Source organism: Aotus nancymaae, unplaced genomic scaffold (assembly GCF_030222135.1).
Source record: "Aotus nancymaae isolate 86718 unplaced genomic scaffold, 86718_ANA_hifiasm-v0.15.2.pri h1tg000014l, whole genome shotgun sequence".
NCBI lineage: Eukaryota > Metazoa > Chordata > Mammalia > Primates > Aotidae > Aotus > Aotus nancymaae.
In genome coordinates, this window is record NW_026988425.1 from 121,627,311 (window position 1) to 121,652,575 (window position 25,265).

The 25,265-nt window shown below is 39.1% G+C and overlaps 1 protein-coding gene, 1 long non-coding RNA gene and 1 other non-coding gene across 8 annotated transcripts in view; 1 reads left to right on the plus strand and 2 right to left on the minus strand.

Annotated features, from left to right (window-relative positions):
• Positions 1-1,455: 1,455 nt before the first annotated feature.
• Positions 1,456-24,595, plus strand: LOC135274905 (uncharacterized). 2 transcript variants are annotated; one of them, XR_010342649.1, is made up of 4 exons: positions 1,456-7,870; positions 13,176-13,433; positions 15,896-17,191; positions 22,252-24,595. It is a non-coding gene; the product is annotated as an uncharacterized LOC135274905 (long non-coding RNA). The 2 variants fall into 2 exon arrangements; XR_010342648.1 differs by having other exon boundaries at positions 1,456-13,433.
• On the minus strand, positions 2,046-2,148 carry LOC135274962 (U6 spliceosomal RNA). The gene has a single exon (XR_010342702.1). It is a non-coding gene; the product is annotated as a U6 spliceosomal RNA (small nuclear RNA).
• The window catches only part of LINS1 (lines homolog 1), a 32,582-nt gene continuing 12,674 nt past the window's right edge, over positions 5,358-25,265 (minus strand). For 2 of the 5 annotated variants that reach the window (XM_064376299.1, XM_064376300.1), the window contains exons 2-7: positions 18,383-18,490; positions 12,918-13,007; positions 11,749-11,890; positions 10,561-11,151; positions 9,151-9,322; positions 6,410-7,378 (exon numbers count right to left, since the gene is read on the minus strand). In XM_064376299.1, the coding sequence (XP_064232369.1) occupies positions 6,499-7,378; positions 9,151-9,322; positions 10,561-11,151; positions 11,749-11,890; positions 12,918-13,007; positions 18,383-18,448 (1,941 nt within the window). In that variant the 5' untranslated portion in view covers positions 18,449-18,490 and the 3' untranslated portion in view covers positions 6,410-6,498. Of the gene's footprint in view, positions 7,379-9,150; positions 9,323-10,560; positions 11,152-11,748; positions 11,891-12,917; positions 13,008-13,098; positions 13,598-18,382; positions 18,491-25,265 lie in introns of those variants that run through there. The other 3 variants (XM_064376301.1, XM_064376297.1, XM_064376298.1) reach the window with 3 other exon arrangements.

Consider the following 25,265-nt stretch of genomic DNA (forward strand, 5'->3'; position numbering starts at 1 on the left):
TTTTAGCAGAGACAGGGCTTCACCATGTCAGCCAGGATGGTCTTGATTTCTTGACCTAGTGATCCACCTGCCTTGGCCTCCAAAAGTGCTGAGATTACAGGCATGAGCTACCTCACCTGGCCTTTGTTGGTTCATTTTAAAGGAAAAAAAAACCTCATAACGTGTGCTACTGGGAAGCGTGGACATTGAGGATTTATTTACATTTTTATTGCAAAGACCTGGATCTTAGGAATTGAATTGAATATTTTTTTAAACAAATTATTTTCTTAATCTTATCTAAAAGCATAGGCTTTGGGGACACAGGCTGGCCACATTGCTTATCCTGTCTGAGCCTTAGTATCATCCTCTTTTGTGATCATGAGAACTGAAGACCTATCTCAAAGATCTGATAAGATAGTAAAGTGCTTCACATAATACCTGGCATATAAATACATAATAAATGCTTCCTCCTTGTGTCTTTATTTATTTGTTTGTTTGTTTATTCAGACAGAATTTTGCTCTGTCACCCAAGCTGTAGTGCAGGGGCATGAACTCAGCTCACTGCAACTTCTGCCTCTGAGGTTCAAGCAATTCTGCTGCCTCAGCCTCCCAAGAAGCTGGGATTATAGGCATGCACTACCACATCCAGCTAATTTTTGTGTTTTTAGTAGAGAAAAGGTTTCACTATGTTGGCCAGGCTGATCTTGAACTCCTGACCTCAAGTGATTTACCTGCCTCAGTCTGCCAAAGTGCTGGGATTACAGGCATGAGCCACCACACTCAGCATATATTTTTATTATGTTATTAAATTCGTACTTTTATTTTGGCATATAAAAAGTCATACTGGTTAGTCCTGTTGCTGCTTCTCCAGCACTCTTTTCCCATGGAAGAGTTTTCCGAAATCAGCTGACTCACTGTATAAATGCATGCCCCAACCCCATGCCATCCATATAAAGAACACTGTGACCACACTGTGTTCAATTGTCTTCTGCTGCAGATCCAGCTTTCATCTCTTTCTTGTGCTGTGGTTCTGCAGGAGACATAACAGAGCTGAAGGTGTGCTGACATGCCTTCTGTCCATGCAGCCCTATCCAAGGCTCAGCTATTCGTGATCACCCCCAAATGTTACCCTGATTCTATTATCAATTTGTAATAAAACTCACCCGTGTGGTGGAAAATCTGTTGCCAATTAATTTTATGTTTGTTTGTCACACATCTTCCATGCCATCATCAAATTGTTTACTGTTCATATTAAAAGTGACAGACAGCCAAGAGAGCATATGCTATGTTCAAGTAAAGAATGCTATGTGAGCCAGGCGTGGTGGCTCACGCCTTTACTCCCAGCACTTTGGGAGGCCAAGGCAGGTGGATCAATTGAGGTCAGGAGTTGAAGACCAGCCTGGCCAATAGGGTGAAACCCCATCTCTACTAAAAATACAAAAAAACTTAGCCAGATGTGGTGGTGCATGCTTGTTATCCCAGCCACTTGGGAAGCTGAGGTGGGAGAATTGCTTGTACCCAGGAGGTGGTGGTTGCAGTGAGCCAATATTGCACCACTGCACTCCAGTATGGGTGACAGAACAAGACGCCATCTCAAAAAAAAAGAAAAAAGAGTGCTATGTGATACAACAATGATGTATTTGTCAGTAGTCTAGTGAGTCAGGGGAACCCTTTCTCTTTATTGTGGGAAAAAAACAGCACAATCAGAAAAAAAATTAAAAGATGATTTTCAGAAAAATTGACATTTAAAAATCCAATTCTGTTTTGCACAAATAGGGTATACTATCTACTTTTGTGTTTTACAGAAAAACAAACAAATACCCAGTGATTTGGAGATGGAAAATACATGCTCCTTAGCAAATAAAAGAAGCTTAGCTGTGGGGAAACCTGCCTTTCTTCAAAATTTATTGAATAGCTTAAAAAGATTTCATCAGCAATTATAAATGTGCTTCTGAGGTGCTTACTTCATGGGCCTCAAAGGGAGTAATGAGCAACAGGAGGCTCAAGGCACTTAAAAAACACATGGACATTCTGATTGCCACCCTTAGAAAGTACTTTAAGTTAAAAAAAATACGAAATGCTTCATAAACTTACGTGTAATCCTTGAGCAGGGGCCATGCTAATCTTTGTATCATTCCAGTTTTTGTATATGTGCTGCATAGAGAGTACTTTTGCAAGCATAGAAAGTACTTTTCAGGTAAAAACATGCTTCAGCTCTACTGCCTTCAATGATTATGTAGGCTCTAAAAAACAACAAACACCTGAGCCATTCCCACCAGAAAGAAAATCACAGGCAGATCACATTCCATATCTCAGTGCTTCTAAATATCAGAGCACTTCTGGCACAGTGGTGTGTACCTGTAATCTCAGCTACTCTGAAGGCTGAGGCAGGAAGATCCTTTGAGCCCAAATTGGCCTGGGCAACATAGTGAGATCTCATTGAAAAAAAATATATATGTGAAGCAAATTTAAAATAAGTATCAGAGAAGTATACTTTGAAAACAAATCAAAAATCCTGAAAAGGAAAAACACAAGCAATCCAGGGTGTGCACAAACACGTATTGTACTCAATGCAGTAGGTAACTGGACTACAGTTTATTCCAACCACTCGGTAAGGTTCAATGTGAACTGCAAACTTGGAAAGGGATCACTGTTTCCTTTTCCTTTATCTTAAAAAATATACAAGCCAGCTTTGCAATTAAGAGGAGATACATGGTGTTTACTGTAAAGGCTTTGATGTGAGTTCAGCTCTACCTTCTTTAAAATAACCAGAAAAACTCGGACATGGTTTGCCAGTCTGATCTATGATCCTACTGTTAGAAAAGGCATCTTATCCACCATAATTTTCAAATGTGCATTTTGATAAAGCAAGACAATTTTTATGCTGTCATAAATGACAATCAAGACCAAGTAAAGTTTAATATTTAGGTCAAGTTTCCAAACATTTGGGCAGTCCACATCTACCAAGCGCAGCCCGAGTGGTTTGTGTTAAGGAAGACGTGGGAGGAACAGCAGCAGGTCCAGTTGGTGCCCAGGGAGATGCTATGGATGTCTGGAACGTCCCCTTTGGTGATCATGTTAAAACTATTTCTGACTTGAATGGTATTGTTTTCAGCCTGTTATTTAAAAGGTGCAACCCAAAATGCCAGTATTATTTGTATGCAGAAAATACAAATAAATTGAAAACCGTCGCCTTGGGTTCTACCTCTTGCCCTCCCATGCACACTTGGGTCCAACTAAAATTTCTCTCTTAAACATCTTCAGTTACTTCCTAATGGTCAAATCATCCAGTGGCTTCTCAGATCTCATCCCACTGTTGCTCTCAGATGTATTAAATCCCACATACATTTTCCTTCTCAAAGCTCTGTACAATCTTTCTTAGTTTCCTCATAGTATTTTCTGTTCTCCTGCCTCAAATTTCTCTCACTTTCCTTCTTCTATCTAGTCCTCTCCCACCCACCCTCACCTTTTCTCTCTCCACTCTCGGGGCAAACATACTTTCCTGGATGCTTTTCATAATACCTATATACAAATGACTCATATTTCGCTCTGTTCTTCTAATTTTCAACAGAGGATTTCTAACTCTCTGGACACTGTGCTGTGCTGGTAACAGTGCCAGAAGTCACCCAGGTGAGAACTGAACTTTTCTTCCTCCTAGGACTTCCAACTTTCTTATTTCAGTCAACAGAGCAGCATCTCAGCATGCCGCTGAAATGATGGCTGTTTGTTTCAGGTTGATCCTGTTCCTCCTTTTAAAAATTCTGTTTTTCTTTATTTTTGTCCAGTTACACTTGCACACATTATTTAAAGACTCAGTCTTTCATTTCCAAACACTTTTCTTGAATTTCTTTCATACTTTCTCTTTTCCAGTCCTTTTCTCTCTTTCTGGTACTTCTATTATTCAATTATTGGAACTTGGTGACTGGTTCTCACATTGTATTGTCTCTCTCTCTCTCCTGTTTTCTGATTTGTCATGTTGCCATAAGATCTAGATTTCCTCAACTTATTTTTACTACATTTCTATTGAGTTTTTCATTTTTGCTATCACATTATTAATTTATAAAAGGCATTTTTTCCCCACTGCATATTTTTCTTTTTTGAAACAGGGTCTTGCTCTGTCACCCAGGCTGGAGTTCACTGTAACCTTGAACTCCTGGGTTCAAACCATCCTTCTGCCAAGACTCCCAAGTAGCTGGGACTACTATACCCAGCTATTTAAAACTTTTTATTTTTATTTTTACAGAGATGGAGTCTTGCGATGTTGCTCGGTCTGGTCTTAAACTCCTGGGCTTAATTTCCCAAAGTGCTGAAATTACAGGTGTGAGCCCATCACTGAGTATTTTTATGTAGTATCCTTTATAATCTCTTTGAGGGTATTGCTAAATTAACTTCCTCTTTGTTTAATCTGTTTCATGTTTGTTTTGATCTCTGCCTTTTGGGTTAGAGGCTTTCTCCTAATTTCTGATGTTCCTTGGCTATTCACTCATATGTAAGAGTGAGGCACTTAGCTCTATGTACATGGAGATATTTGCCACTGTGGGCTTCATAGTAGGGTGATTTGGCTGAGTAACTTCTTTGGGGAACCCCAATATCAGTGTCTTTAGATCTTTCTTCTTGGGTTTGTTAAATTCCCCAGAAAAGTCTCTTCTAGCCTCTTACCTAGAGTTAGTTGGCAGTAGAGTTGGGGAGAGGGCTGGGGAGAATGGTGGTTATATTTAGTATGTAAATGTTTAATTAATCCCATTTTCAGTGTGTTATTCCTATCTCCAGCTGTGTCTGGTGTTCCCCAGTCCAAAGACCCTCTGTTTCACTCTCTCTAGGAATAAACCTCTAATCTGCTAGGTGGCGGGGCAGAGAACAGTGGCTAACTACTTGGAATGAGACAGAGGATCTAGAAGTAATTGTTTCCTGAATAGCTTTTCCACACACCACCCTTGCTAGCATTCCAAGTGCCACTGGGGTATAAAAACAAAACAAAACAAAACAAACAAACAAAAAAACCAGAAAAAAGCTCCTGCTATGAGTTGAGTGTCTGCCAAAATGGCCGCCCAGTTTTATGCTTGAAACCCAGGGCCCTGGTGGCATAGGCACTGGAGGAAATCTGCTGGCCTGCCGGTTGTGAAGACCGTGGGGAAGGTGCAGTACCTGGGCCAGAACGCACTGTTCTTGCTGGTACAGCCTCTCATGCCTTCCCTTGGCTAGGAGAGGGAGCTCCCCAACCCCCTGTCCTTTCCCGGTGAGGCAATGCCCCACCCTACTTTGGCTCACCTTCTGGGCTGCACCCACTGTCTGACCAGTCTGAATGAGATGAACTGGGCACCTCAGTTGGAAATGCAGAAATCACCCACCTTCTGTGTCAGTCTCACTGGGAGTGGCAGACAGGAGCTGTTTCTATTTGGCCATCTTGCCAGTAGTCCATGTCACAATTTTAAATAGGAAAATTATGTAACTTAAAATTTTTTAGAAAGAATCATATTCATACAGTATAAACACTTCTCAAAGAAACTGCTAAGGTTTTACATTTTTAATATATCCTTTCTGGGTAAATACCCTGGAGGGAAATAGTAACCATATTTGTTTTGTGTTCCTCCTGGATTCAAGTCCACCAAGAACACATGAAAGTGGCCTTATCTGGAATTAGGGTCTTTGCAGCTGTAATCAGGTTGAGATCATACTGGATGAGGGTGAGTCCTAATCCAATGACCAATGTCCTTGTAGGAGGGAAACGACAGACACAGGCAAATGCCATACGAGGCAGGAACTGGAGTGACACTGCTACAAGACAAGAGATACCAGGGATGGCTGGCTGCTGCCAGAAGCCAGAAAGCGGCAGGGAGGAATTCTTCTCCAGACCCTGAGAGCATGGCCCTGCTGCACCCTGAGTTTGGATTCTGGCCTCCAGAACCATGAGAGTAATTTCAGGTGTCTCTGAAGCTGCAGCACATGTGGCAGGTTGTTACAGAAGCCCTAATTAACAAATATAATAACCACCCGATTTTCTGTCAGTTTGAACTGGCATAAATCTCCAACAGTATACAGCTATATTGGGGGACTTGTCATTTGATGTCTCTTTTTCATTCACTAGGTTGCTTACAATAAGGCAAAAAGTAGGAACTTGTTTAGAAAATCCAGCCGGGCACAGTGGCTCACGCCTGTAATCCCAGCACTTTGGGAGGCTGAGGCGAGTGAATCACTTGAGGTCAGGTGTTCGAGATCAGCCTGGAACATGATGAAACCCCATCTCTACTAAAATGCAAAAACTAGCTGGGTGTGGTGGTGGGCACCTGTAATCCCAGCTACTCTGGAGGCTGAGGGAGGAGAATTGCCTGAACCCAGGAGGCAGAGGTTGCAGTGAGCCAAGATCATGCCACTGCACTCCAGCCTCGGTGACAGAGGGAGACTCCATCTCAAAAAAAAAAAAAAAACCCTTTTGTGGTGATTGTGTCATACCATTATCTCATTGAGACACACAATTTATATTAAGGAAAAACAATTCCTGAAAATAAAATGCCAATGTTTTTACAAAGTGTTCATAGTTTTATTACTTATCACCTCTATGTATTTTAACAACTTCAAAAGTGCAGTTGGATTATATGGGAAAAGATTTTTCTTTTGCAAACGGCAGATGGCACCTTGTAGTTCTTTGAAGCATTTAACTGTTTTGTAAAATATTCCCACTGCAGAGATGACATCATTTGGGGCTACTTCACAATCAAAGGAGAAGGCAATATCAAATTCTTTGACAACCAGAGGCCTTGATGGAGGCTCAAGGCTAAATTCTTTTTCATCCCTGCTTGTCACAGCTGTGTCCTGAATCTCCTTAGTTCCTTGTTGGTATAAAGATGCCTGTTTACTGTTAGCTAGACACTGGTCCGTGGACTCCACTTCAGAATCATCAGAGCTGTCATAATCTACTAGACTTTGAGAAGCCCTGGGGGAAGACAGACTAGGAGCGTACATGGGGTGATTCCCTTTGGACGTCACAGCTCTCAGTGGTTCAGAGGGAGCATCAGAAGCTTGAGAGTGGCAAGCACACACCTCTATGTGACTATGAGGAGCAGTCAAACGATGGGGTATTGTTTGGTTGGTGCTTTGGTCTTGGACAAGTGAGGGGACACAGTCACAAGTACTTGTGTCATACTTAGATTCAGCTGCATCAAAGTTATTGCAAATGGTCAAAAAATTATCCCAGTCCTTTTGCAATAATTTTAAATATCTAACGAAATATTCAAGAAAACAAGTTTCTGATGAAATCAAAAAGTCAAGAAGAACTGTAGAATCAAATCCTATATTTCCTAAGAAGAATAGGAAAATACAGTGAGGATTATAGCCATTTTCATGTGTGTGATGGGTCCACACTTCCTTTCCTTGGGTCAAGCTTTCCGTGGCTTCACATCCTCTGAAAATGAAGACAATGGAGCATCCAGATTAATGACTTTATAAAAATAAACAGTTTTAACAGATATAATTCATATACCACAAATTAACCTATTAGATTACTTTTAAATCTATGCATTAAAAGAAAAAAATTCAAAACCCACTCCTTTCTCCATAAACTCTAAATAAATCTGACTCAATAAAGCAAAATCCACTGACTTTGGCAGTTATAGCTTTTGTCTGCCCAATAAAAGTTCTCTGTCATCCTTTCTCTTGACATCAGAATTCCTCATTCTTACAGGTAACCAATTTCATGTGGTAAGATAATTTCTAAACCTCCTTCCTTACCCACCTCAGCAAGGGTGGGCGTGCGACCCAGACTGACCAATCAGAGCACTCCATGCTCCTGGCCACAGTGACTGGTTCTGACAAGGCTCTGTGACCCAAGTGGACTAATCAGATTGCCCCTGGGACTTCTGCTGGAGCTGTGGAAGATTATAACCACAAGGCTGAGGTAAGCCTTAAACTGCTGGTTGCTACGCCTGAGAATGAATTCAAAGCTGTGAGACGGAGAAAAAGGGAAGTAGCTGATGACATGGTTAGAGTCCCTGTACATATAGTTAATACCTGACTCCAACTTGACCCTTTAGAATTCCTAGTTATGAGCCAATAAATTCTAGTTTTTGCTTAAATTAGTTTGAGTTGGTTTCTATAATTTGCAACCAAAAAAAAACTTAACAAATACAACTACATGTGAAAAAAGTATCTATGTTGTAAGCACATGCCTCTCTGGACACACTGAACTGGAGTTAAGAAAGTGGGAAATTCACATACAAAGTAAGTTTAATTCAGGGGTTTCCACTTCCTGAGGAGTAAGAAGCTAACGTTGAGTACAATTAAGATAAACTCTCACAGGCATGTGCATTTTCAGACTGAATTTGTATTTGACTGTTTTGAACCTAATTCAAGTCACATGCAGGAATTTTGTATTCTTGATTAGAACCTTTTGAAAATTGGCCCCAAATGCTTAGAGTCTAAAAGCAGCTACTGCCAGCAGTGTCATAATACAAGTAAGTACTGGCAGCACAACGCTGCACCACAGATCATTAGCAAGAAATCCCTTTCTCCCAGGCCAAGAAAGAAATGGAAATAAAGCAAATATTTTAGGGTTTTAATAAAGCAGAAGCTGAAACACTGGGAAAGGTCATCAGTTATTACCTTCATAACCAGTTATAGCTATTTGCCACAAGAAGATATTATCCCAAGTACAGCTATTTTAATAAAGCAGAAACAATCAGTATAAATCATCAGTACATGAACTTAACCAATTTCAGCCATTTGCCTCAAGAAGATATCAGCCCAAATTTGACTGAATATTAAAATGAAAATTCAGAACACCTCCTTTGACTATTTCTAAGTTTGTATTCACCTTTACAAAGGCTACTGAAGCTTAATACAGAAAAGTAAGTCTTAGGGGTGAAAAGAGGTCTTATATAAACAATCAAGATTCAGAGAAGTGTATTGACTTACTGGAGACTAAGAAGCCATGTGTTCAGGTCCCAATCTAGTTATACTACCTGAGATCTGCCCAGTCAGCCAAGTTTTCATAGTGATGCAAATGCAATCTCCTCTTCATGTAAGTCAGGGTTAAAGAAAGGAACCGGAACTTACGAGGAAACCACAGGATGTTTTCTCCCAAATGATGCAAAGTAAACATGCCCGACACATTCTCAAAAATGTCTTCTGCTTTCCTGACTTGCAGGCGGTTCAATAATTATTCTAAAATACACTAACCTGGTCAGTGTTAAGTAGATGCCCAGTGATGCCTTGGCAGCTTCCAGCATGTCATCGTCTTGTTCTATGAAAACCCTAGACAGCCATTTGCACGGATTGTGTAATTCCAGAGAGGGCTGAAGGTGAGGCTTTAAGAAGGTCAGTAACTCAGACATGAACCTCTGCAAGTCAACTTTAAAAAATGCAAATTTCAAAGTGTAGGCAATAGTTTATGAACACATTAATAATACCTTGCCTATATATAAACTCACAGCGTCTAAAGTACTTTAAGATGCAGTTATCCTAATTCACTTTCAAAAAGTCATCAGGAATCAGGAATCATTTCTCTTTGGCAAATGAGGACACTGAGGCTCAGGGAAAGAAAAGTCACTCATTCCAGAGTGCATATGTGTAAAATGTACAGCTAGATCAACTATTTGCAACCACTGCCAAATAACTGTCTCTTAGAAATAAAAGTTATGTGGTTTCTTGCTAAAAACAGATAAATAAATGAGCAGACAACAGAGATCACTTCATCAGATGCCAGAGTTATCTGTTACTAGAGGCAAGAATGCAACCAAGCAAAAATAGTTTTGTCTTCAAAATAACAGAAAAATATAGTTTGTTTAGAGCATAGAAGTACTACTATTAAGCACAAAAATAAACAACATTTTAGGGAGTTTTAACTATAATTTAAAACTCAATTATATAACAGGTGCCATCTAGTGTTACAAATTATAACTACACAGAATTATAAGTAATGCGTAGTTATTAAAAGCTAAATTATATCAAAAGCAATTCAGTGATGTCATTGCTCATAATTCAGACTTTTCACTGAATCTGTATCCTGCTTGTTTAGAGACATTTACTATTCATTTACCTCAAGTGAAATGGAAGACTCTGAACTCCTGAGTTACTATCATGGAAATAATTATATATGTAACAATTTCTTCGTCAATGTAATTTCTCATATATTACCTTCAGTTCAGTATCTAATTTTCAAAAATCTATGTCAGTAGAAATACTAATTGTATTAGTATTTCTGACAAGGGGTCAGGGCTGCAGTGGCCCATGGTCGTGCTCCTTTACTTTAGATTAAAAAAAATTAGAATATAAATAAAATACTATAAATATTTGAATATGAATTGATTTCCATCACTTACTTTGAGAAGACTCATCAGCAACTCTTTTTTAAACCTAAATCATTCCTTATGCTCTACAAATTCCTTGTGGCCACAAAAAGCTGACATGTTTCTTAAAGGTAAATCCAGTTCTCTTTTTTTTTTGGAAAATGTAGTAAGTTATAAATAGGATAACATACAGCTTAAATTAGTGGAATTTGTACTAGTCCTGAGATTTGATAATTATGAATTACTGCACTTATACAGTAAATAATTACACACTGCATACAAAAGGAGTTGGGAGAATTACCTTTCATTTCAATTGCTGAAGAACAATATTGAAACTTGATTTCTAAGGATTTCATTATAACTAAGCTTGCTGCTCTAAGGATCACATGATCTGGACCAAAGATATGTTCACATCCAGCTTGAACTTCATCACCTCCAAAAAAGGAATGTTTTCCATGAACAGAGAGCGTCTTCAACAACCCTGAATTCACAGCTTGCAAAACAGCATTAGCTAATGCCAGCATGTCCACTGCTACCTGATGGTCTGGTGGCATTAAGGCAGGCACAGATCCACTACAGAGGTCTTCACCCACTTTACAGAGAAGGCACTTTTTGAGGAATATAATGAACTTTCTTTTGACAAAAGCCTGAATAGGCCAGGTAATAACTTCTAGCACGCAAGCTGGCTTCCAAAATAAAATCCTCTGGGAAGTGAAATGTAAGTTCAGGTAGATTCTGGAGGCTATGAGAAGCTCAAGCAACTCCAGGAAACACATCAGGATGTTTACTATTTTAGACGTATCCTGGCAGTTTTCAAAATGCTGAGAGAATAAGGAATTGTAAAACGCTTCAAAAATCGTGTTGAAATGAGTCAGGAACTGCTTTAGAATTTCTGCAATTATAAAAATAGGAATTATAAACAGGGAAAACAGTTTCCTTCAAACAATTTTACAATTTAGATTTTATAAATATCACTTTATAAGATGGAAAAATAGATTTGGAATGTTTACCTCTAACATTATCACATGAGGTGACACAGATTAATGGCTAATAACCACAGTTAAAATTCATTTTATGGCTAGGCATGGTGGCTCATGCCTGTAATTCCAGCACTCTGGGAGAGAGATGCATGTGGATGACTTGAGGTCAGGAGTTTGAGAGCAGCCCGGCCAACATGGCAAAACCTGTCTCTATTAAAAATACAGAAATTAGCTGGGTTTGGCGGTGGGCGTCTGTAATCCCAGCTACCCGGGAGGCAGAGGTTACAGTGAGCTGAGATTGTGCCATTGGACTCTAGCCTGAACAACAAAGCAAGACTTGTCTCAAAAAAAAAAAAAAAGTTATCCTCAATCAAGATATATGAGAAGAGATTGAGTTTTTCATAGTTTAAGACAGATCAGCTGTTCTAAAGTAAGTTTCATTCCTCATTATAAACACAGTGCTCCCAGGAGAAAGATGACGATTGTTTATAGGGCCACGTAAACCATACCTGTTTTTTGTGAACATGAATCTTTAAAGATTTCTTTTATTACTCCCGTCAGAGTCCAGAGGCAGTATATTGCTTTATTACTCTCAGAGTATTCAGAAAGATTTTTCTGGCAAAAAGCAATCCAGGAATTACTTAAGGTTATCTACAAGTGAGAAAATAAAGAAGGTAGTTAAAATACAGTATTTTCTTTACATAATATAACTGTATACCACACTGTTCACTCATTTGCCCAAAAGAAGTAAGATACGTGGCAAACAGAGAAGAAACAGAAATATCCTATTATTTAAGTAAAAAAATTGAATATGCCATAGAAATAAAATAGAAATGAAATATGAAAATGTTAGCAGTGTTATCTCTAAGTGGTGAATTTTTTATTTTGTTTTTTATACTTTATTTTCCAAATTTTCTACTGTAACATCACTTTTTCTATTCAGAAAAAAAGTTATTGAAAAAAGCAAGAGATTCTAGTTGAAAAGTCAGTAGATGGTTCATTTGCTTATTAACTAATTCAGAGATAAGAAAAAAACTTGACTCTGAATTTGTTTATATTGTTTTTCATTATGCTGAAGCATTATGGTTTTACATATGTTATTATGTGAGCAAATGTCTTATTAATACAAATATTTGAAGAATAAAATCAAATGTCAAAAAGAATTTTAAAGAAACTATATAAGAGAGGCCAGGTGCGATGGCTCATGCCTGCAATCCCAGCACTTTGGGAAGCCAAGGTGGGGGGATCATGAGGTCAGGAGTTTGAAATCAGCCTGGCCAACACAGTGAAACCCCATCTCTACTAAAAATACAAAAACTAACTGGACATGGTAGCGCACACCTGTAGTCCCAGCTACTTGAGAGACTGAGGTAGAAGAATCGCTTGAACCCAGGAGGCAGAGGCTGTGATGAGCCAAGATCATGCCATTGCACTCTAGCCTGGGCAACAGAGGAGACGTCATCTCAAAAAAAGAAAAAAAGAAACTATAAGAGAAGTAGGTTGGGTGCCATGGCTCTTGCCTGTAATCCCAGCACTTTGGGAGGCTGAGGCAGGAGGATTGCTTGAGCCCAGGAGTCTGAGACCAGATTGGGCAACACGGTGAGACCTAGTCGCCACAAAAAATTTAAAAAAATATTAAGAAAGAGAAATAATAACATACTTTGATGACTTATCTTACCTTTTCTCTCAATTGGAAATATAGAAGCAATGCAAGGCACTGTGCAGCCATGTGAGATAACAATTTATCTGAATTTTGGAACATACAGATCTACAGGAAGACAAATACAATTAACCATTACTGCTGAATGTTAGCATTTTTATTTTAATTATCTAGATCTTTAAAAAAATAAATGGCTTACTAATTTAGAATCGACTTCGGCTGATTCTAAGAGAATTTTAATGATATCTCTGTATTTCTCCTTTGCATGGAAATCAGTTTTGACGGACAATATTTGAGTCGTCATCACTTTGATCACTGTCAACTGAAGGAGCATTACTTCTCGGGAACTGCTCATCTGAGAGCTGCTCTCCAAACACGTGGGTGCTACAGCAATGGGAGCCAAACCGACAGAGATGGGCTGATGCCGGCCCTGGATACCAGTGTTTGCCTGTCCTAAGGAGGTGGCTGTAGAGCAATCTTGATCTGAAACTGCTGGGTTGAGATAAAAGATGTAATCGTGGCTGTCATTTTCAGGTGTGGCTCCAAGAAGTACTTTCTTGTATAACTGTTCTAAAACTTCACAGAAAACTTTCATTTTGACTTCCAAAATGTATCTTACAAGAAGGCTGACAACTCCAAGTTGTAAATATTGAATCTCAGAAGTGCGATAAATCTCTAAGATGTTTCTTCAGTGAAACCTAAAATAGGAAAAGTGATTTAAAAATTCTAAGTGCTATACGTTTATCACAAGAGAAAGCAACTGTTTCCACTTAATCACTAAGTCTCTTAAGTTAAAGGGAATGCTGACTGCTTAATTTCTAGAATGGAAAATTGTAACAGGAACATTATTTCAAGACCGTAACAATGAAATGTATGCTTTCCATACATATTTAAGAGCATAAAATTATGTTTAATTTTAATGCAGCACAAACTTGAACTTTTCTCTGACAGTTTTCAGTGGCTATCAGGGTTTCTTAACCTTGGCATTATTAATATCTGGAGACAGCTAACTTTGTAGTGGGGAGCTGCTTTGCACATTCTAAGATGTCTGGCAGCATTCCTGACCTCTGCCTTCTAGATGCCCAAAGCACGTCCCACCTGACCCGCCAGATTTTGACAATCAAAAAATGTCTGCAGACATTGTCAAATGTCCCCTGGGGGAAAAAAATCACTCCAGTTGAGAACCACTGAGCTAATTCAAATCCATTAACCTTCACCTCCAATTTATAGAAACAATTTTAAAGTTAGACTGCCATACGATCAAACTAGATTATGGCTATTGCTGATGCTGATGAAATTCCAATTGAAAATGAATCAATATCAGAAGCAGCAAGTAGCTACTATAGAGGGAGTATGGAAAGAAAAAACTTAGGACTTTGGCATAAGCAAAAGAGATTGCTGAATATCATGACAATGGAATGCTGGAGCCTCTGGGAATGATCTGACCTTGGGGAGGAGGGGGGCTTTGCTCCTTTCATTGCCTTTGAGCTATTTCACACCTCTAAATTGTAGATAACAGATGGGAAAGCAAATAATTCTTGTCCACAGATATGTGAATAACTGGTAAAGAGGCAACCCTCTCCCCAGTGGAAAAAAAATCAGTTTTGCTTCCATTTGTAAACTCATTTTAACATTCCTTCACCCCATGTAGATTCGTGGTTTTCTTACTGCTCCTTTAAACAGGTTGTGCCTGGTTCCCTGACTAATAAGGTAAATAAAATCTTTGATATGTGGTCATTTTATATGGGTTGTGATTTTGCGCTCTTGAAATCTACCCTTTAATAAAATTAGACTTCTCTGCCCTGACCCATTTATAGACACCCTTCCCATCTTTAACTTCCAGAAAACTTCAGAAGGCTACAACTTATACTGGGTCTTCCATCTACAATATGGCCCACTATCCTGGTGTTAGTCTTTAATGGCTGGCTTCTTCCCCTGATTTAGTGTCTAAGGAATTTCAGTTGTTCATTACGCCACAACTCAAAGCTGCCCTGTTTTAGTCCTTTCATGAAGAAATAAACATTAAGAAACCTATAGATTTCAAAGTTATGAATGAAACTTTTGATACGTTTTCTCTGAATCCCACTTTCAAACTGTGGTATGCATCCCATGATTGATGAACATAAATGTTGGTAATGTTGTCCCATCTGACAGTGCTGTACTTTATCTCAGTCCTGTGCTCTCGGAAGGCCAGGAGGGATAACCACCATACCGTTTTTTATTCCAAGAAAGGGTTAACCAGAAAGGACCAACCCACTGTCTACAATTCCCATATAGGACCTACTTCCACCCTTCCTCACTCACTCTCTTGTTTTATTATTCCCTACCTTTTCTCCTTCCTCTTTGAGAGGTTTCCCATTAGTAAACATTGTCCCTATTGCAACTGCCTGAATAAAACAATCTCCTTAATTGCCTGATACATCTTGTCTGTTGCACATCAGAAACTAGTCTTTATGTTCTACCTCAAAGTCTAATTCCATTGCACTTACTTTGTATTTTAGTTAAAATTTCTTCTCAATGAAACCAATGACACTTTACAACAGAATATTTTTTTAATTACTATCACACGCTCAACTCTTTTAGTAAAAATTTCAGCTACAAATGGAATTATTTTTATTTAAGTGCTATAGCAATAAAAATACTTCCAATAATATTCCTATGGGTCACTAAGCCCTTACATTTTACCAAAATGAGACTGAATTGCTATTTGACCTAGTTTCAACCCACAAAAAGGACAATTGCATATGGCTCAATCATTTTAGCACACCAGTCAAAGTGAATGCCAGTAAATAAATATTTCAGGGGGAAGATGGGCTGTTTTCTCTCATGGTGTGACCTAGGTTCTTTGATAAGAGTTATTGTGAGAAATTAGATTGAAAGGTTGTAAACTTTAAGAAATATAGATTCAAAATGAGGCTTTAGAGACAGAGGGGGAAAAAAAGCTATGGGGTTATGAGAGGAAGAATTAAACTCAGTTTCTTCCACTGTCCTCTTAGGGTGCGCTTCTGACATCAGATGTGTGAGGATTTCTCCCCACCAGCCAGCAAGCAAGCAAAGCAACCCTGCATAGAGCACTACCTGGGCATCCTCCAGTTCAATTCTATGTTGTCTACCTGGGGATAGTATCAGATCACACAGATTGAAGACTGACCACAATTCTAATGCCAACTGCAAGACCCAGGGTGCTTCACCTGTGCTTCTGATCAATTGGCTCTAAACTGGAGTTCCCTCATCTTCCCCTTTGCGTTTGATTAATTAATACGTTACAGCAGCTCACAGAAATCAGGGAAACACATATGTTTACCAGTTTATCATAAAGGATACTGCAAAGGATATTGGTAAATGGATAGATGGAGTGAGGTATCGGGAAAGGAGCACAGAGCTTCCATGCTTTCTCTGGGCAGGCTACTCTCTTTGGAAGCTCCATATGTTCAGCTTTCCAGAAGCTGTCTGAACCTGACCTGCCCTTCTCAGACAGGAGAATGGGGTCTGGAGACAGGGAACATAAGACCAATTCACACCAACTTCTAGAACTAAATCAAATGTTAACACTTCAGCTATGACAGGAAATATCCTCTCCATTTACATAGGGCATACACTGAGTTATAGTGTACTCGGTAAGTCTAAGCAATTTTTAAGTAAATGACTTTGTAACTTAACTTCATCTGCTTTATTTACATACGGCATATACCAAGTAACCAATGGAAACCTCTAGAGGACATTTAGACCCCAGAAAATTCCTTAATAAGGGTCTTGAGCCCCTATGCTCAGGTCCGGTCCTACCCTGTGGAGTGTACTTTTGTTTTCAATAAATCTCTGCTTTTGTTGCTTTATTCTTTCCTTGCTTTGTTTGTGCATTTTATCCAATTCTTTGTTGAAGACGCCAAGAACCTGGACACCCTTCAACCAGTAACACATTGTGGTGAGCTGGCTAGGAGGTAAGCCCAAAGTTTGGGATTTTTCACCTTTTCCTTTCTGTTCCATAAAAGGGCATCTCTCTCTCTGTCTCTCTTTTCTTTTCCAACTCAGGACCCTTGGTGGGCAGTAGCTAAACACGGAGGCAACTGCAGATTTCTGGCCAGGGCCACCCTGAAACACTCTTTTCTATCTTTCCCAGTTATGGTCCCTGATCTCTACGTGTGGTGCACGTTTTTCAGGTGACTTAAACCTTTCCTTATGCTAAATTCTTTCCTTCCCCTAGGCGACTGGCTAAGGACAAAAGAAGCCCACCCAGCCTCCAATTCCTGTCATTACAGTTCATAGCTGTAACTTTCGTGGAACGAGAAACATGGGTAAGTGGAGCCTTATCAAATTATATGGATGCTAAAAGTTGGGGATTATACACAGGTAGCAAAGGAAAGCTATTAGTAAGCCATCACCTCTGGAGGGAAAGTATGCAAAGCGGCACCAGTGCCCATCTAAGGTCAGAGATGTCTGACACTCTAAGATTGGACTCCAAAGGGGGACACCCCAGGGGATCTTCTGGACCTTAACCTCTACAAAGGGGACGCCCTTGGCAGAGGTTCTGAAGTCTAGTACTAAACTCTCTTTAGAACTTTCTCTTGCAGTTGCAATACTCGTTGGCCCCAATATTGTTTGGAATCTGGAGTTCACTGCTGAATGGGAAAGTGGGATGGCATTGCATGTATCCAGGCTTTTGTGCGCTGTTCTAAACAGGGGCCTGGTTAACGTGTGATGCTCTCCTTTGGTGCTGTTTGGCCATAGTGTTCTTTGGAGTCTGGGGAGATTTGGCCTTTAAAAATCAAACTGCCATGGAAACAGCTTTACCCACAATTTTGAGTCACAGCCATCACTGGATTATCTAGTGCAGCAAGCAAAGTGAAAGCAGTGAGCTTGTATTGCTGTGTCATAGCTAGAGTTCCAAGCTATTGGATCTTCGTTCATGTATGTGTATACAGGTCTAGATGTGTTTATTTGTATGTACATTTATTGTTATATGTTGTGTTTACCAAACTGGCTTATAAGTAAAAGAGTGCTCATAAATTAAGTAAGTCTAAGCAATCTTCAAGTTCACGTGACTTAAGTATAACTTTACTAAACAAGCTGGCTTTAAAATCATTGGTAAAATAAAAACAGAAATGCCTTTAGAACTGTCAGCATACATTTTTGTTTGGTTTTATGTTTGTCTTTGCTAGATATTTTGAGATGTCAGTGTTTGGCACAGAAGGTTATAAAATTATAAACCCAGCCAAAATGATCTTGGTTTGCGTGCCTTTTTTTTTTTTTTTTTTTTTTTTTGACAAATGAGAGAACTCTGCAAAAGGAAAATATCTTGGGCCACCAAAAATCACTAAGCTAAAGGGAAAATTCAAGTTGGGAACTGCTTAGGGCAAATACGCATCCATTTTATTAAAAGTCATCATCCCTTTGCTCACTGAGATAAATGCTATCTGGTTGCCTCCTTTGGAAAGGCTAATCAGAAACTCTGATTAGAGAGAATGCCTCTGTTGTCTCTCACCTACCTGTGACCAGGAAGCCTCCTCCCTGCTTGGAGTTGTCCCACCTTTCCGGACTGAACTAATGTTCATTTTACATATGTTGATTGATGTCTCACGTCTCCCTTGTTAAAGCTGAAAGAATTGAGCACAGTGAATGAGATAACTTTTTAGGTAAACTTTTTGTGTAAATTAAATGCTTAAAGTTATTTCTGATGCTCATTTAATATCTGGGTCATTTCCAATAAAGAAAGGGTTGTGATATGGGATGCCCACATCTGATGGCACAGGATTTCTTGCTTTCTGGGGTTTTGTTAAAGTTTTAGGTTACTAAGAATTCTAGTTAACACATCATTCTGTAAACAAAATGTGCCCAAAAAGTTTATGTTATTAGTGAGAACACAAATAATTTTGTGTAACTCAGAGGTTATCTAAAAGTTAGTTCAGATTACAGATGTGAAAAGGTTATTTATGAAACAACCTAGTAAGGAACCAGTAAGTAGGGAGAAAGATGTGGAAAAATTTTAGATGATGAAATATTATTTAAAACTCGATACAGAATTGGAGACATTTGGGTAATTAATGTTTTCAGTTAAAGCTCTTACTCTTGATTAAAATAAAATATTGTAAAGAAATGCATTAGCAGTTTGGCAATTTTTTCTTTAAATGTAGTTAAGCTTGAAGCCGGATTTAGTGTGGAGCCAAATTTCACATACGTGCTCACATTGCTTCATACTATGTTTACTGTTTTGCATGGATAGTGCTGGCACTGAAGTACTTATTGGTCATGTGCCAAGAGTGAATTTCTTGATTGCACAGGATGTATAATGACATCAATGGAATTGTGTATTAGTAATAAAATATTCATTATGTGGGTTTTTTGGGTAACATTGTAGCCTGCAGGATAGACTGAGTAGGAAAATTTAGGGCTGGTTTCCTGTTTTTTGTTTCTAGTTTTCATTTGTTTGCTGTTTATTCTTCTCTGGGCTTTGCTTGTGTATGCATATATTCAAAACCATGAATTTTTTTTAAGTTTCTAAGTGGAAGGCTTTTATTTGGTTCTGTGGATATTTTGCTTCTTACGTGTTTCTAGAAAGCCACCATTTATCCCATTTATCTGGAATTCCTAGGCTACCTTTTTTGGGCCTGCAGGAATTAATGGAGCACACCAGTTTTTTAACCTTAAACTAACTTTTTTGGAGTTTAGGCTTCCTGATACTTTAAGTATCTTGATTATATTTTTGTAAGCAGAATCTGAGTCATTTCTCTCTCTGCCTAATTCCTCCAAAACTTCTAAACTATTTGTCAATATTCTTAATTCATGGGAATGTGTTTGTTTGCATACATCAAGCAGGGTCACTAGGGCCACTCAGGGAGAAAGAACCCAGAACCTGGCATGCCGGCAAAAGGGCAAGAATTTCTTACTAGTCAGACTCTGGTCTCTCTCTCTTTGTGCAAACTGTTTAAATGAAAGGTAAATGTCACTGTTTAATTCCTCTATAAAGCTTTAATTAATACAACAGGAATTCTGAGACTGGTCTTAAGCTATAGTGAATCTGGTGTGCTTTGTGTTTTTCTGTATTGTTCTCTCATAAAGAGGGGTGCCTTACAATAAAATGTGTGCCTAGGGCCCCAAAGGCCCACTATTCAAGATGGCCCAGAGAATTGATTCATCATGTCCTTGGGAGCTTGACCTTATAACCATGTGGTTATACTTTCTCTTTTCACAATGGTGGCTCAGGGAATGAATCTTTTATCTTCTATCTGTGTATTTATATGTGTTGTGTATATAATATGAAAGAGCTTTAATTAATTGGTGTAATAATAATAAAACCTTAAATCAAATATTTTGTCAAAAAAGTAAGAAGTGTAATGCCTACCATTTAGTTCCTATGACTTAAGTAATATCTGGGAAATAAAGACAGTTTTAAAGGTTATTGGTAAAATAAAAATATTTTCATAAATATAAACATTTGGTCTAAATTATGCCAGTCAGATTTTTTAAATTTATTATATTTGCTAAGTGCTTTAAGGTCATAAACTGCTTCTTTGACTTTTTTCTTTTTTTTTTGAGACAGAGTCTTGCTCTGTTCCCAGGCTGGAGCATGGTGGCGCAGTCTCGGCTCACTGCAACCTCCGCCTCCCGGGTGCAAACGATTCTTCTGCCTTAGCCTCCCAAGTAGCTGGGACTACAGGCGTGTGCTAAACGCCCAACTAATTTTTGTATTTTCAGTAGAGATGGGGTTTCACCATGTTGGCCAGGATGGTCTCGATCTCTTGACCTCATGATCCACCCACCTTGGCCTCCCAAAGTGCTGAGATTACAGGCGTGAGCCACCGTGCCGGGCGTTGCTTCTTTGACTTTTAAAAATTGTTAATTTTGGGCTGGGCACGGTGGCTCACGCCTGTAATCTCAGCACTTTGGGGGCCGAGGCGGGTGGATCACGAGGTCAAGAGATCAAGACCATCCTGGTCAACATGGTGAAACCCCGTCTCTACTAAAAATACAAAAAATTAGCTGGGCATGGTGGCGCGTGCTTGTAATCCCAGCTACTCAGGAGGCTGAGGCAGGAGAATTGCCTGAACCCAGGAGGCGGAGGTTGTGGTGAGTCAAGATCGCGCCATTGCACTCCAGCCTGGGTAACAAGAGCAAAACTCCGTCTCAAAAAAAAAAAAAAAAAAAAATTGTTCATTTTGGAGCATTAGATTCTAGATAAGTCCTGGGGACATGTGAAATTAGCCAAGCCCTTTAGCTATTCAAAGACAGTTATAAGTAAAAGAGATTTTATATAAGAAAGGATCTTGTATGATAAACTCTTGTCCTAAAGTAAAGTAACTGGTTGTTTAAAAGACGAATGTTTAGGACAAGTCAGAAAGCCTAAGCATGCCACAGATGGTCTGTGTAAGTCATGAAAGAATTTATTCAAGAAATGTATAATTTAAATGTGATTAGGCCTCCTAAATGCTTCATAAATGCCACTATGACTCTTAACTGTACAACTTGCCTGTTTTACAGCTAGGTAAGTTCTGGGACACATGGAGTTAGACACTGGAAACAGTCAGACTTTATCTGCATTTCTGTCTGGGTTCTAGGCTCCTCCACACATAGTACATAATTAAAATCCCAAACTTATCAAGGTTTTCACCAAAAGTAAAAGTCACTAAGAGTTCACATCATAACATGTAATTAAGACTACTTAAGATAACAGTTTTACATGCAAGGTGTGTAAGAAAAGTGGAAGATGTTTTTGGTAAAAGACTATAAGAAAGCATGGGAATGTAAATTTTTGCCTAGTTTAAAGGGTTAAACCACAGAATAACCAAATTTCCTTGTATAAAGCTGCTAACCCAAGTAGAACAAGAATTGAATACCAAGAAAATACTTTCTGTCAGATTTTCATGTTAAACTAGCTGTTAATGAAATTGTGTAGATATACAATTTGAATGAACTCCACAATCTAAGTCAAATTACCTATGATAACCCATCAGTTACCAGTAGTATGCACCTAATTTGGAGAAACAACTGGTATTCAAGAGGATATAAGTCTAATGTTATTTAAGCACGGACTCATAGAGAACCAGGATGGCCACCTCGTCCTTTCTGAGTCTTTAAAGCTTTTGTTATTAAAAGTTCTGCATTCCATAACTCATCATGGAAAAGATAAAATGATCCAAATAAAATATATTGGTGTGAACACTTATAAATTACTGAAATAGTTTGTTTGGTCCCATATTCCTGGGAAAACAATCAAAGCTTCAGGTACATTTGGTCACCTGATGGGCCATGTAAACAATTTATAAAGGGATTTCATTCAATTGTTATTTTCAATGCATGTTTTCTGATTGTATAAAAGCTCTCCCATGCAAGAGGACACACCACAGTGTATTTTCACCAGGTAAAGAAAACTTTTTATGGTTTATGGAGGACAATCAACCTCTTCACAATCTAGAACCTGAAGATTAACTCTTCTGAGAACATCAGACAAAGACTGTCCTTGCCATCCACATTGCAGCAAAACTTTGGAACCTTGAACTTTGGGTTTATAATCTCACAACTGAGAAGGGTCCCTCCACACTCTTGGAACTGTACACCCAATGGAACCCTTAAGGTAAAGCTCACCAGGGAAGTCTTTCCCTAGAATAATATGGCATCCTTGATGTGAACAGCTTTTCCCAAGATCACAGATCAAGACTTCTACTAGTATGAGACTCTTATCTTTGAATACTTTTTGTTTATGCCTCTATGAACAACAGAAGTGAAGAAGGGGTCTGTTGTGTGCACTTATGGGATACACTTTTATTTGTGAAGGATTTTGCAGCCAGCCTCATGTATGCATAACCTTATACTTTGACAAATGAAAGACAAAGGCCCAATGCAGGGGAGAAACTTTAATGGTACACACATTGTCTCATAATCAGTCAGAAACAGAACATTGGTTCACTCCTCTTAACCCACATCGCAAGTTAAATAGAACATTGCTAGAAGGGCATCTAACATTTGTTAGGTCCTTTTTCCATGGTCCTTTTCCACTGCAAAAGAAGTAATGATTAGAAATGTATCCCTCACGATAGGCTCTATAACAAATTCTACTGTAAAGGCTACAGTTACACAACAGACTTTAAATTCTCTTGTGAAAGTTATGATAGAATTGGCTCAACAGAGAAGTATCTGTGCAGCTGCTGGCACTTGTGGCCTATAGAGAAATACATCAAATGAAAAGTATAGAGATTCACTGGTAGGGGATTAACAAAGAGATTACTTGGTTAAATGAGTAGGCTCTTTATCTAGCTCATTCTTTGATCTATTTGATTTTAGGTGGTTTGGTTTATGGGAACTCTGGGTAAGGAGCATACTCCAAACTCTTGGTATTATCCTCCTGATACTTGTAACAATAGTCTCAGCTAGGCGCGGTGGCTCACACCTGTAATCCCAGTACTTTAGGAGGCCAAGGTAAGCAGATGGCCTGAGGTCAGGAGTTTGAGACCAGCCTGGCCAACATGATTAAACCCTCTCTTTACTAAAAATACAAAATTAGCTGGACGTAGTGGCAGGTGTCTGTAATCCCAGCTACTCAGGAGGCTGAGGTGGGAGAATCACTTGAACCCGGGAGGCAGAGGTTGCAGTGAGCCAAGATCATGCCATTGCACTCCAGCCTGGGCAAAAAGATGAAATTCTGTCTCAAATCAAAATAATAATAGTAATATCCCTTGTATACTGTATTCTTTCAAAGGTTTTAAATGCTTGTACACAGCGATCAACGTCAAATGGTCTCTCTTCAGTTGGAATCACAAGAGCTGAAAGAAATGTGCAGATGTGAGGACACTATAAGCTATGAATCACGTGCTGAGACAAGAAACCCAAAATAATGGTAACAGAGAGGCACTAAGGTCCTAAGTTTTGGTCACACTCTTACCTAAGTGAGAACCTGACCTAAAAGGGGGAATTTAAAAAAAAAAAATTATGGGAGGCCATTGTTTTGGACTGAACTCATGTACTAGGCCCCAACAGACCAAACCAAACTAAAACAGAGTCGCTTGCACTAAGATGTTAAGGAAATACATAGATCCTAGAACAGACTAGATTTTGTTTTTCTCCTGCAAATCTCTATACAACATTCCTTACAGCATAGGTATCCACTCCCTGAAGTTCCCATTAAATCTTTTAACCAAATTCATTTCCCCTCGCCTAGAAACCATCAAGCTTCAGATGATCATGCAACAAAGGTTCCAGCCAGTTCTAGACACCACTCCTGGCCATCAAGGGCTACCATGTCTCCATTAGACACGAGTTGAAAGTTCTGTGATTCCCAGTAGGTAGAGACTACGCCCCAAGCCAGCATGAAGCAGTTACAGAAGAAAGGCCATTGGTCCCCCCTCTGCCTCCATAAAGATTTATGAGGATCACATCTTTCTGGGGGTAAATGCTGCAGAATAGGATATGGAGACAGAGACATAAGGCTGATTCAAACTGACTCCCTGGAGCTAAATGAAATGGAAGCACTTCATCTATGAAATATTCTCTTCACTTTCATAGGGCGTACACTAAGTAAGTGACTTTGTAACTTTACTTTACCCTCTTCATTTGCATAGGGCATACACCAGGTAATCAATGGAAACCTCTAGAGGGTATGTAAACCCCACACAATTCTGTAATGGGGCTCTTGAGCCCCTATGTTTGGCCTGTTCCCACCCTGTGGGGTATACTTTCATTTTCAATAAATCTCTGCTTTTGTTGCTTCATTTTTCCTTGCTTTGTTTGTGTGTTTTGTGTGTCTTTCCTTGCTTTGTTTGTGCATTTCTTTAAGATGCCAAGAACCTGGACACCCATCAACTGATAACACTTTTGGATTTTTACGGAGGCTTCCTTACTTAGGCATGGTTGATTAAATCACTGGTGACAAACTCATCCTCGAGTCCCTCTCCCCTTCCTGAGATGGGGTAGGGCTGAAAGTTCCAACTCTGAGCACAGGGCTGGTTACCCCCAGTAGCCAGCACCCCATCCTGTAGCCATCTAGATGGTCCAAAAAAATCACTCATTAATATAAGCTGGGGTGTGTGAAAAGCGTTTATTATAAATAACAAAAGACTGCCTTTTACCTCAGTGCTCTGAAGCTGTTCTTGAGCTGCTTTAGAAACCCAGGACAAAGGGCCATATGTTATACTTTAACGAAAGATCAACTTACTGTTCTAGTCCCATGGGAAATAATAGGCTTAAAGGAGATGAGCCTGGAATCTTGGACGGAAATCAAAATATATTCATCTTAGTAATACAGGTCACAAATGCCAAGGGGCCAGGAAGGTAATGAATGAATGAAGACAATAGATGCTAAGCTGTTTCTACCGTGAACAAGCATAAACTCCTCTTAATTACACTGTCTTTAAAATAAATGTCTGTGGGTAGCCTACTGGA